Source organism: Lithobates pipiens, unplaced genomic scaffold, assembly GCF_037356315.1.
Source record: "Lithobates pipiens isolate NorthernLeopardFrog02 unplaced genomic scaffold, aLitPip1_a1.2 Scaffold_18, whole genome shotgun sequence".
Classification (NCBI taxonomy): domain Eukaryota; kingdom Metazoa; phylum Chordata; class Amphibia; order Anura; family Ranidae; genus Lithobates; species Lithobates pipiens.
This window is the reverse complement of record NW_027507758.1, coordinates 550,886,853-550,899,755: the sequence shown is the minus strand read 5'-3', so window position 1 is coordinate 550,899,755 and position 12,903 is coordinate 550,886,853. Positions and strand designations below refer to the sequence as shown.

General features: G+C 49.7%; 1 protein-coding gene across 1 annotated transcript in view; it reads right to left on the bottom strand.

The window, feature by feature from the left end:
- The window catches only part of LOC143988950 (protein eva-1 homolog C-like), a 533,910-nt gene that overhangs the window by 293,409 nt on the left and 227,598 nt on the right, over positions 1-12,903 (bottom strand). The window contains exons 3-4 of the mRNA XM_077488896.1: positions 10,125-10,248; positions 9,107-9,259 (exon numbers count right to left, since the gene is read on the bottom strand). Of these exons, the coding sequence (XP_077345022.1) occupies positions 9,107-9,259; positions 10,125-10,248 (277 nt within the window). The remainder of the gene's footprint in view (positions 1-9,106; positions 9,260-10,124; positions 10,249-12,903) is intronic.

The window sequence follows — 12,903 nt, the reverse complement described above, 5'->3', positions numbered from 1 at the left end:
TCCCTATACTGATGAAGGACTGCTGCAGTATAGGGCAGCGGTCAGCAGTAGTGCACCTCAACCCTATGTATTGTGGACCTATACCAGTCCTTACAGAATAGCAGACTGTACCTCACTCAACCCTATGTACTGTAGCACCCTACACCAGGTTACCAGTCCTTATAAGGACCTTTGTGGAACAAGTAGGTTGTGTGTGACTGATTAGCAGACTGTACGTCAGTCCCTATACTGATGAAAGACTGCTACAGTATAGGGCAGCGGTCAGCAGTAGTGCACCTCAACCCTATGTATTGTGGACCTATACCAGTCCTTAAGGAATAGCAGACAGGGAAGCCCAGAGCGTGGTGACACGGAGGAGAACCATAGTGCAGGGCTGGGCATGACAAGGTGCCCAGTCACGCCCAGGGGAGGAGTTCCGGGAGGAGCTCGGGGGGGAGCAGCCATATATTAGAGGGGGCGGAGCTGGGGGAAAGCCAGTCGGCAGGACAGCGTGCGAGGAGGCGGTTTTTTACACGCCGCTCCTCGCTGTGGATACAACAATGGCGGACGTCGCGGGACTACTAGAACAGTTGTGGGCGGCGGCGGAGATGAGGGGACCGGCTTGGCTCCAGGCACAGGTCGCGGCGGCGCTGGGTGGGGGTGGCGAGGTCGGGCATAGCTGGCAGGAGGCCGCGCGGCCAGGTGTCCAGGCCACAGCTCCGGTATTCCCCGGGGGGGCGGGGGGCCCGCGAGGATGGCAGAGAGTCCGAGCAGGGAGGATTCTACCCCGCCGGCGAAGAGGGGCTTCTATTCGCCCACAGAAGGTCAAAGGAGGCCTGCTCGCCGGCCTACTGGTTCGGGGGCGGGGCCACGGGCCAAGATGGCGCCGCTTCCCCACCGCTTGGCGGTCAGCTTGTTTTGGACGGTCCCCCAGCAGCTCTGCACGGGCTGAGGGGGAGGATTGGGGGAAAACACAAGGGAAAAGGCTCCGGCGGTGGGAAGGCCCAGGGGGGCGGAGGAATACGGCGGCACGCATGGGGGGGTTGTGGCCAGGGGTTCTGCGCAGGCGGGGGTTTTGGAAAGCGGCGGGCACATGGGGCGGAGGGCCCGGGGGGGCGCTTTGGGAGGACTACCGCAGGGTTCGTGCTCCCCTGCAGCCCTGCACGGGCGGGGGGGCAGACAGAAGGATGTCGGCGCCTCCGGCCGCAGCTGGTCATGCGGGCCGGGTCACGAGAGTCGCGGCAGGGAGGCGGACGCCTCCGGGCAGTAGCCGACGCGGGTCACGTGTCCAGAGTGGTGCCGTGGACCGCCCTTCTGTGCGGCAGCCCAGGAGCGAAGGGACCCCTGCAAGGCATGGTGCACTGTCAATGAGCCGCGGAATCGAGAGGGGTCGCACAGCGTCCAGGTCTCCATCACCTGGGGGCCTGCAGTCGGCAAGTGGTCCGGAGGAGGAGGGACGTTCCGAAGGAGAGCTGTCGGAGGACGGCGAAGTGTCTGGACGGTCGGACGGCTGTGGGGATGGCCCCCAGTCAGCCCGGTAAGTCGTGTGACAACTCTGCTTTTACTGATGCATTACAATGCTTGTTGGGGGTAGTGTCGGGGGGTGGGGGCCAGGCAGTCCCCCCTGCTTCGCGGGTGGCCGCCACGTGCCAACCGCGGGTTGGGACTGGGACAGGGCCACGGGATCTGGGGGTCAGTTGCAGGAGTTGCTGGAGGGGTTGAGGATGCTGGTGGGTCGCTTTGAGGGGGGTACGGGGCAGTCCATGGGGGAGGTGCCTGGGGGTGGTCCGGTTATGGGTGTGGGGGGGCTCCCTCTGGGGAAGCGGGGGTTTCGTCCCAACTGGGAGCGGTGGCTGCTCCCCTGGGGGCGCCGTCGGCGGCTGAAGTGGGGGCTGGTTCAAAGGGGGCCGCGGAGCCGACCGCTTAGTCGGACATCGTGCGGATCGCGGACGCGGCAAAATGTGAGATGTATGTGTGCTTCGAGGGGCCCTTGGGAGCACATTTGAAGCAGGAGGTCAGGGACAAAATCGTCAAGGGGGAATATGTGGAGATCTTTTCACTATTGCCCCTTGAGAAGTTTAACTTGGATCGGGTGAAGCCGGACGATTCCAAGAAAGAAGATGAGGAGAAGAGGCGATATAGATTGATTCCGCGAACGTTTGCCAACTGGTTGCAAGCGTTCGCAATCATGGCCAATGTCATAGGAGAAAAGAACCCCCGAGCATTGCTCGGCGTTGTTTTGTTATATGGACGCTATCGGGGAGGCTTACAGGGTTTATGGGGGTACTGCTTGGTTGAGATACGACGAGCAGTTCCGCCAGCGTAGGGTGGTCCGACCCACGCTGCGCTGGGACCACAAGGACATTAGCCTCTGGATGAGGCTCATGGCTGCAGCCTACGCAGTTATTTCCAGGGGGGGCCGGGGGTAGCCACTCCTCAGGATCGCCGGCCGGAGAGAAATGGGGAGTGTGCTGGCAATTTAATGAGGGCTCGTGCAAATTCGGGGGAACATGCACGAATGCTCGGGGTGTGGGGGAGCCCACACCTTCGCCAGGTGTTTTAAGAAGGGGAGACGTGCCGGAGATCCTGCTCACAAGAGGGACGACACCGGTGATGTGGGAAAGGATGCAGCCTTTCCTAAATAGGTACCCGGACCGGGCTGTGGCGGGGTTGCTGGGGGCGGGCTTCCGTCACGGTTTTAGAATTCCTTGTGGGTTGAAGGTGGTCCCCTTACAGGCCGGGAACTTGCGGTCGGCGTTGCAACATCCTGGGGTGGTGTCGGAAAAATTGGCTAAAGAGGTGGCGTTGGGGCGCGTAGCGGGGCCGTTCACGAGCAAGCCCATTGGGGATTTGGTGGTGTCACCATTGGGGGTGGTCCCGAAAAAAGAACCCAACAAGTTTCGGCTGATACACCATCTGTCCTTCCCAAAAGGGGGGTCGGTGAATGATATCATTGACCCGGAGGCGTGCGTGGTGTCCTACACGTTGTTTGATGCTGCGGTGTGTTGGGTACGGCGTTACGGGAAGGGGGCGTTGATGGCAAAGTCGGACGTGGAGGCGGCGTTTCGGTTGCTGCCCGTGCACCCCGAGAGTTTTAGATTGTTGGGATGTTGCTGGCAGGACCGGTTTTATGTCGACAAGTGCCTGCCCATGGGTTGCTCCATTTCCTGTGCGATGTTTGAGGCGTTTAGCTCATTCCTGGAGTGGGTGGTACGGGACGTGTCGGGTGTGGAGTCACTCATACATTACCTGGACGATTTCTTGTGCGTGGGCCCTCCCTCTTCGAATGTGTGTGCGATTTTGCTTTCTACGTTGCAACACATGGCGGAGAGGTTCGGCGTGCCATTGGCTGCTGATAAAACAGAGGGTCCTAGGACTGAACTGAGCTTCCTTGGCATCGTGATCGATTCCATGGCTATGGAATGCCGGTTGCCTGAGGCTAAGTTGGTAGACTTACGAAGGGACATCAGGGAGATTCACGGTATGAAAAAGGTTCGGTTACGCTCGTTGCAATCGTTGTTGGGCAAACTTAATTTTGCTTGCCGGATTATTCCCATGGGGAGGGTTTTCTGTAGACGGATGTCTGCGGCGACGGCGGGGGTCGCTTCCCCAACTCACTTAATTTGCCTCACCAAGGAACACAGGGAAGGTCTGAAGGTGTGGTATCAGTTCCTGGCAGAGTACAACGGCAGGGCAATGTGGATGTCGGGCCCGGTGAGCAATTTCGATGTGGAATTGGTCACCGATGCTGCGGGGTCTACGGGGTACGGGGCCTTTTTCCAGGGACGGTGGAGTGCTGCACCCTGGCTGCGCTCCTGGGTCGCAGCAGGCCTCGTGCGGAATCTGGTGCTGCTGGAACTGTTTCCGGTAGTGCTGGCTCTGGAACTGTGGGGGGAGGCGTGTCGGAACCTTAAGCTGAGACTGAACTGTGACAATATGGGGGTGGTGCAGGTCATCAATAGTATGTCAGCGTCTTCACAACCTGTCGTTCGGCTGATGCGGCAGTTGGTGTTGCGTTGCATGCAATTGAATGTGTTTCTTTACGCTGTGCACATCCCGGGGGTGGATAACACACTGGCTGACGCTTTGTCTCGCTTTCAGTGGGACAAGTTCAGGGCCTTGGCTCCGGAGGCGGACGAAGAAGGCAGGGATTGCCCGGGCTGGATGTGGGAGCTGGTATTGGAATCGCCGCAGGATGGATCAGGAGGTCGGTGAGTGGCGTGACGTGGGGGGCCTATACGAAAGTGTGGAAGGAATAGTCGAATCTGGTGCAGGAGGCGGGAGTGGAGCAGGATGGGTCGGCCGTGCGGTTGTTGGTCTTGTATTTTGTGTCCAGAAATATGGAAGAGGGGCGCTCGGTGTCATCTATCGAGAAAAAGATGGCGGGTTTGGCATTTTTGTTTAAATTGAGCGGACAGGAGGATTGGACGAAGGGTTTTTGGGTACGACAGGCGCTCAAGGGTTACCGGAAGGCGCATCAGCGACAGGATACGCGCAGGCCTATTACTTTTGCTAATTTGCTGACCTTGTTGCAACATCTGGGGTCAGTGTGTTCATCCTCTTATGAGGTTCGCTGTTTTCGGCGGCTTTTTCGTTAGCGTTTTTTGGGGCGTTTCGGGTAGGGGAACTGGTTAGCCCATCTAGGGCTGTGGCGGGGGGGGTTTTGGTGGAGGATGTACACCTCGGGGAAGATAGGTTGTCGGTCACGCTGCGGAAATCAAAAACGGATCAACGAGGGAAGGGGGTTCGAGTGTGTTTGTTTGCATTGCCAGGGTGTGCAGCGTGCCCGGTGGAGGTGGTGGGGTGTTTTCTCAAAAGGAGGGTGGTTGGTGGAGGGCCTTTGTTGGTACACGAGGATGGTTCCTATTTGTCTACATTTCAATTCATAGCGGTCTTGAGAAAATGTCTTGGTAACATGGGGATAGACGGTTCGACATACGCCTCGCACTCCTTCCGGATCAGGGCAGCCACGAAGGCTGCCAGGTGCGGGTTGGACGAGGCGGCAGTGCTTAAGTTGGGGAGATGGGAATCGCAACGATTCCGCAGTTACGTTAGGCCAGGTTTGGTTTGGGAATGATTTTCGGTTTAAAAAAAAAAAACTGGGGACATGTGCTGGGGTGGGGGGTATTGCCTTGCTGTGTTCATCTGGGGTTGTCCATTATTTTGTTTGGTCTTTTCGTTTCAGATGGAGGTTACCCACGCCTTGTCTGGATCGTGGGACATTCTTATGTCTCCTGGGGAGCCAGGAGAGGGGACGCCAGACCTGAGGAGAGGCAGTTGGGGATATCTCGGATGGAGGCCTCAGATAAGGTGGCTGGGTAGGCCTGGGATGATGTGGGGGGGGGTTGTCCCGGAGGTTAAAAAGTATGTGAGGTTCGGTGGGCCACCAGATGTGTTGGTGATACACGCAGGGGGTAATGATTTGGGGGTGCGGACAGTCAGAGATCTGATCGCGGACGTAAAGTCGGATCTGGGGTACCTGCGTTCGGCATTTCCGAACACATTATTGGTGTGGTCAGATATGGTGGCTAGGACCGCATGGCGCATGGCCAGGTCAGTAGACAGGCTCAATAAAGCCAGGATTCGGGTTAACAAGGTGGTCGGGAGGTTTATGGTCCGTGAAGGAGGTTTGGTGGTACGTCACTGGGAGCTAGAGAAGAATGTCGGCCTTTACTTAAGGAGGGACGGCGTGCACCTTACTGATGTGGGACTTGATTTGTGGTCCCTGGGATTGCAGGGGGGGATACAGCAGGCCCTGTGGGTGTGGAGGGGCCCTCTAGGTTGAGGTGTCATCCTATCAGGCTGTGGCTGTGTTTTTGTTTGTTGGTCAGTGACGGGAGCGGTAACGGAGGTGACAAAATGGGGGTGGGGGCTCATCGGTAGTATGGCCCCTCCGGTGTATTCATCAAATGGTTGGTGAATACCGGTGGTTGCACTGCGGGAAAAGGGGGTGTCTCCGAGCGGCACAGCTGGAGGCCTATGATGGTTGATAAAGGTCCCGCAGTGTACTGGTGTGATTTATAGGGATATATATATATATATCCGGTGAAAGAGGAGATAGCTACGTCACTGACCAATAAACGGGGGTTTGAAACATGTTGTTTCTCATGGTTGTTATTACTTTGTTTTATAAAGTTATTTTGGAGTTTTATGTTATCTGGTTAATAAAAGGCTGTTATGGCCATTTATACTCCATAAGAACGGTGTGGTCTCTTATTCTAATAAGGTAAAAGGGGTATGATGGGTCTGTAACAGTTAGAAGGAAGTTATCTGGGTTACACTAGTCAAGGGAAGCCCGGAGCGTGGTGACACGGAGGAGAACCATAGTGCAGGGCTGGGCACGACGAGGTGCCCAGTCACGCCCAGGGGAGGAGTTCCGGGAGGAGCTCCGGGGGGAGCGGCCATATATTAGAGGGGGCAGAGCTGGGGGAAATCCAGTTGGCAGGACAGCGTGTGAGGAGGCGGTTTTTCCCACCCACCCTCCCTTTGTGTGGGATTGTTTAACCTTTATTTTGTTTTTTGTTCTTGCAGGTATGGGTACGGAAGGTCGTCATGACAGCTGGGGGGGGGAGCTTTGGCGGTGTTTTTGTTTGTTGGTCAGTGACGGAAGCGGTAATGGAGGTGACAAAATGGGGGTGGGGGGCTCATCGGTAGTATGGCCCCTCTGGTGTATTCATCAAATGGTTGGTGAATACCAGTGGTTGCACTGCGGGAAAAGGGGGTGTCTCCGAGCGGCACAGCTGGAGGCCTATGATGGTTGATAAAGGTCCCGCAGTGTACTGGTGTGATTTATAGGGATATATATATATATATATATATATATATATATATATATATCCGGTGAAAGAGGAGATAGCTACGTCACTGACCAATAAACGGGGGTTTGAAACATGTTGTTTCTCATGGTTGTTATTACTTTGTTTTATAAAGTTATTTTGGAGTTTTATGTTATCTGGTTAATAAAAGGCTGTTATGGCCATTTATACTCCATAAGAACGGTTTGGTCTCTTATTCTAATAAGGTAAAAGGGGTATGATGGGTCTGTAACAGTTAGAAGGAAGTTATCTGGGTTACACTAGTCATGTACCTCACTCAACCCTATGTACTGTAGCACCCTACACCAGGTTACCAGTCCTTATAAGGACCTTTGTGGAACAAGTAGGTTGTGTGTGACTGATTAGCAGACTGTACATCAGTCCCTATACTGATGAAGGACTGCTGCAGTGTAGGGCAGCGGTCAGCAGTAGTGCACCTCAACACTATGTATTGTGGACCTATACCAGTCCTTATAGAATAGCAGACTGTACCTCACTCAACCCTATGTACTGTAGTACCCTATACCTTACCAGTCCTTATAAGGACCTTTGTGGAACAAGTAGGTTGTGAATGATTAGTCAGTCCCTATACTGATAAAGGACTGCTGCAGTATAGGGCAGCGGTCAACAGTAGTGCACCTCAACCCTATGTATTGTGACTGATTAGCAGACTGCAGCAGAAGGGCAGCAGTCAAGTATAATATTCTTTCTATATTTGGAAGAAAGAATATTATACGTGTACAAGCCTATTACCATACCACTGATACCAGTCCTGAAAAGAACCTTTGTGGACCTAATATAGTAACAGCTACTAATTAAACTGACCCTCACTGCCTCACACACTGCTTCCTGCCTGTCCCTATATAAACTGACAAAACAGAGGCTGCTGGAACAATAACTGGTTACTGGAATAGCACTTTTGTGGACCTGATAGTAACAGCTAATGATTAAACTGACTCTCCCTGCAGCACACAGCGTCCTGTCCCTTTCTCTAAACTGACAAAAGACACTCAGGCTGCTGCAACAATCAGTAGCACAGCACACTTATATACACCTAACACCTATACCAGTCCTGAAAATAACTTTTGTGTACCAAATAGCTAGCGATTTGGGTCACTGCAATCTCTCCCTGCTCCACACAGCAACCTCTCCCTATAGTGACAGAAGAAAGAATGTAAAATGGATCGGGTGTATTTATAAGTTAGGGGGAATGTCCAAGTGTCCATGTGCTGTAATGTCTCAATTGGCTGTCCTGTACCCCATGATGGATGTGTCATCATAGGTCAAAGTTCTTTTTCACAGAAAACACGGAAGTCCGCCGGGCGAACGGCGGCAATAGTCCGCCGATCGGGGGAATCGCGAACAGCCGAAATTCGCCGTGAAACGACCGCCGGGCGAACCGTTCGGCCATCACTAAAAATAAATACCAGTGAAAATAAAAAGGGATGCTTTTCCCCACTGGGAACACAGTCAGCAATAAAAACTTGATGAAGGGTCTATTCCCCCACTGCTCTATCCAAACGTGGATAGAACATTTGCCTTTACATACATCTATAAGGAACCTGACATACATGGCAGTGTACTGTACTGTAAGTATTGCCTTTACATGAGGCTAGGTCAAATGAATTTCATGTTGTGCTTGGCAAGAGTTAACACCTTCAAAACCCTCCCCCACAGGTCTAGTGCGAAAAATGTATTGACATTTATTGTGTTTATCAGGCTTTATGTTTTGTGTTTTGTCTTGGTATGCATTTTAGTTTATTTGATTCCGGGGGGATGTACTGTAGAGAAAGTGCATGCAGTACATGCCAAAACAGTCTGCACATTGGGGTAGCTATGTGTGCACTCCTGCGCCCAACACCCATATGAGCAAGGCCCTGTACATCTAAAGAGATGGGGTGGCATCACTATTCTTTCAAAATTGGACCAATTTATGATTAAAGGTCCAACTGTTCATCCATGCTGTTCATCCAAGCTACAATTACGATAAGAGTACAAATTATTATTATCAGATGAACCACGCATACTGTATTTACCATTCTTCCAATATAAGCGTTATTTGATACATTTTGTATGATAACTTTTTGTACAAATTATCCATAAAAAAATAAAAAATCTGGAAAAAAAAAGATAGATTCTTGAGCTTGGTGCTCATTTTCCAAACAACTTAAACACACTGGACTTATTTACAAAGCAGAAGCAGTTGAAGATCTGGACCTTTAAATAAAAACAATTCTTTGGTCATGATGGGGTTGACCACAAGGTAAGACAAACTGAAGTGTTGGGAGTCCTTAAAAGGAATACCCTCTTACCTGTAGAAGTCATCGCTAGGTCCTGGTATGGGCACTCCAAGCTGTCACCTTGTACTCTTCCAAACGTAGCAGAATAGATAGCAATTACTGTATTCCTCTTACAGCTCAGCCTCAATCGGTCATCCTCACAGGCCACCTTACTCTTAAATTCATCTAAAATGAAGGTATACATATAACAGTACAATGTTCTAGTCTGATTTAAAAAAAAAACATTTCTTCTAAAAGTGACCTTAACCATTCACCCACTGGTCAAAAACCAGCTTTCACATAGAGGCAGAGTCACTGAAAGTTCTAGTGCCGTATTTTTGGTACAAATTGGTTTGGCTTGAGAGGCACTTTGTGTTTTCAGTGTTGGATAGTGGGTGAGGGTTAGCATGTTTGCCATGTTTACTGGTTTCTGCAGCACGATTTTACCTTACTTCCTGTCAAGTGACAATAAGTCACGATGGAAAATACAAAAATGTACAGTTTTCACTTGATGAGAAAAGGATAGAAAATTTTCAATGGGTAGAACTGTTCTGATGGCGAAAATCTAACAGGGGATATGTTCACTCAAACCGTGTCCTCTCTTGTCTCTGGAATAGGAAGCAAAATAAGACAAAAGCAAAAACCGTGCTACATGCTAAACTCCCCACCCCAGCCCCAAATTCTAATCATAAAAGTTCTACCTCCCATGCAATTACACTACCTGGCATGGAAAGGTCATATGGTGCTTACAGGCCACAGTGCAGGAGTACAGCTTACCCCTTGTACATAAGTTCACACATGAGCATTGAACGTCATAGAAAGCAATTGCCTTACTTGGTATATGCATATATTTTAAAACAAACACAAGTAGGCCAGAGTCAAAGCCTGTAAACATGAAGGGGGGTTGACTGTGCACAATACTTTACAAAACCATTGGCAGCTACTACAGACTCTACACATGCATACGTTTGGCTGAACTTGCCCTTTAAATAATTGCAATGGGGATTCTTCTCTACAAGTCTTACAAAGTTATGAGGAATGTTGTACTTACTTGGCCTACATTTATATCCCACCACCAGGTATTTGCTGGTTCCTGGACATGGATCAGAGCCAAACAAACGACTGTTGACAAGAAGCTGGCAGTTCCTCCGATCTTGGCACTCATCCAACACTTTCTAAACAAGAAAATTTGAGCACTAAGTTATGGCAAAAAAAGACACGCAAACAGATATCACAATCATGAAAATTTGAATAGAAATTAATGTGGTGCTCACAACAATGAATTATCACAAGCAGTAGACTTACAGTTTAAAATCAGGACAAAAAGCTTCACATATAGTACTTCTGGTCTCGGCCACGACCGGAAGTGATGTCACCTGGCTTTTCCCAATGCGTTGCGTCACTGATCACGTGACTTCATCAAGGGCACTTTATATATTGCATTGTCACTTTGAATACTGTGGCGCCTTATGGTACATGTTAATTACGTATTTGAAGCACTGTCACTTTTGCATTTTGCACATAATTAAGTTTATTATGATGATTCATTGAGTGAGCGCCACATTAATTTCTATTCAAATTGTCACTGTGTGGGAACACTTACCCATGTTGGCAGCTACTTCGTTTTATTTATATTTATAATCACTTGGTGTGCGCATTAGTATATTTTATTATAACATTCAAGAAAGTATGACTGGGCAATCCCAAAATAATGGGATCTTGGGTCTTGATTGGACTCCACTGCCAAAAGTGTATACATGGTTTTATTATGCTTAATGAAAGTTCACTACCAGCAAGAATCCCATTGAACATTGGTAGGGAGATCAATGCAAGCACCAACTGTCTCTTGGCTGGGGAGCTGATCTAATATACACCCACTACCCCATATACCAGCAAGGCCCTGTGTAAAGAAGTGGTCCATACTGCATTTCAACTCATATAAATGCCGCATACACACGTAGCAAACTATCCGGCGGACTTAGTCTGGCGGACTTTCCGCCGGACTTTGCGAACGAGCTACCTGCCCACACAAAGCACTTTTGCGGCAGACTAATACGCCGTACTAAGTCCGCTGGACTATCCGCCGTACTTTTGAAATGAACGGACTCGCCAAAACACACGGAGGAAAGTCCGCTCATTTTGAGCGCGTCTCCAGGTAGCTACCTGGAGACGTGCTCAAAATGATCGGACTTTTCCCCCGGGCGGGAAAAGTCCGTTCATTTCAAAAGTACGGCGGACTGGCACACACACGGCCGTACTGTCCGCCGAAATGCGAGTCCTGCGGACAGATTGGAGTGCAAAAATACTTTCTTAGTCCGCCGGACTTTTGGGTAAAAAAAAGTCCGCTGGAGCCTACACACGGGCGGATTGTCCGGCGGACTTGAGTCTGCCAGACTTTTCCACCGGATTGTTTGATCGTGTATACGAGGCAAAACATACACCCACTTATTCCAGTATGAACTGAGATGTGTACTATGTATATACTGTATATTAATGTACCCATTCTGCTTTGCCTACACATGAGATTTACAGCTTGCCCTAAATTAGTAAATTATATGGTGGTGGCTCAGGCCCAGAATGTTCTCGGTCTTCTATCATTTAGAATAACTGAACCCCGGGGTCATTCTGTACTTTTGTTACCATTACCTACAAATTGTGTACATCTTGTTCCTGAATTTACTTGGCAGTGGGGCACATTATGCAGTTACACTGTGTCCATATAAATGTTTGCATAAACATTTACAGGCGTAAAGAGTAAAATATGGTTTAAACTGTGAGCAGAGAATTTTCTTTTTTTGTTGATGCAGCCCAAAGATACAGACCAAAACAAAGCTGTGTGAATGGAACCCATAGAATACAATACTGCTGTATTTAGAGCCTTATAAAAAATGACAGATCCGAGGCAGCATATCATATGCCCATGTGTATTAGCCCTAAGAGTCGGTTCACACAGGGGCGACTCAGATCCGACTTCAGGTCGCCCCTAGTCGCCTCAGGTCGGACAACATTTAAAAATCAATGTAAGTGATTGAGAGCCGTCTTAATGCACGCTACTGAAGTCGCTACGACTTCGGGAAGAGGTTCCTGTACTACTTCAATCCGACTTGTAGGCGAGTGTTAAAGTGTATTTCAATCCAAAAGTTTTTGCTTTTTTATAGTTATGTTTAGGGATTAGACAATGTAAATTTTTTACTGTCCCTGCTGTTACCAGGACTAAAAGTGAGGGAAAAATGAAAAATGTTGACTTGTCTCCACAACAGGAATCTTCAAATACATGTAAGGGTAGGTGAGTGGTTGGTCATGATGTCCTCTATGTTTCCTTCCTTGAGCACCAAGCAAGAGTCACATAAGAGGCCTAATCTTCATACTGTATTAAGTCTTGTACCATTATCTTAATTCCCCAAGGTGTTTAGTGACCAAAGCTGTAGACTATATATGCCAGTTACTTGCATTACATCCCTTTAGTAACTTCAGATCAGGAAAAAGGCATTCACAGGTATCAGTTCAACAAAGTGCAATCTTTCCCTAACCCTGGTCTCTAATTCAGGTTTGGGACTGCCCCAGCATACCTGCATAGCAAAGAGTCCATATCTGGCAAAGGCCATAGTTGACAAGCGATCCTCCTGGGCAGTGGGAACTTGGACTACGGTACGTCACTGGATTCCAGACTCTGGTTGAACAGCATTACATAATCCCACACAGAACAGTGGGTTGGACCCAGTGAAGCCCATCAAAAGAAAATTTGTGAACACAATTAACTCAACGTCTCGGTTGAGGCGACATTAACAATTACCAATACGTAATAGAGGGAGTTTGGGACTTTAAAATGA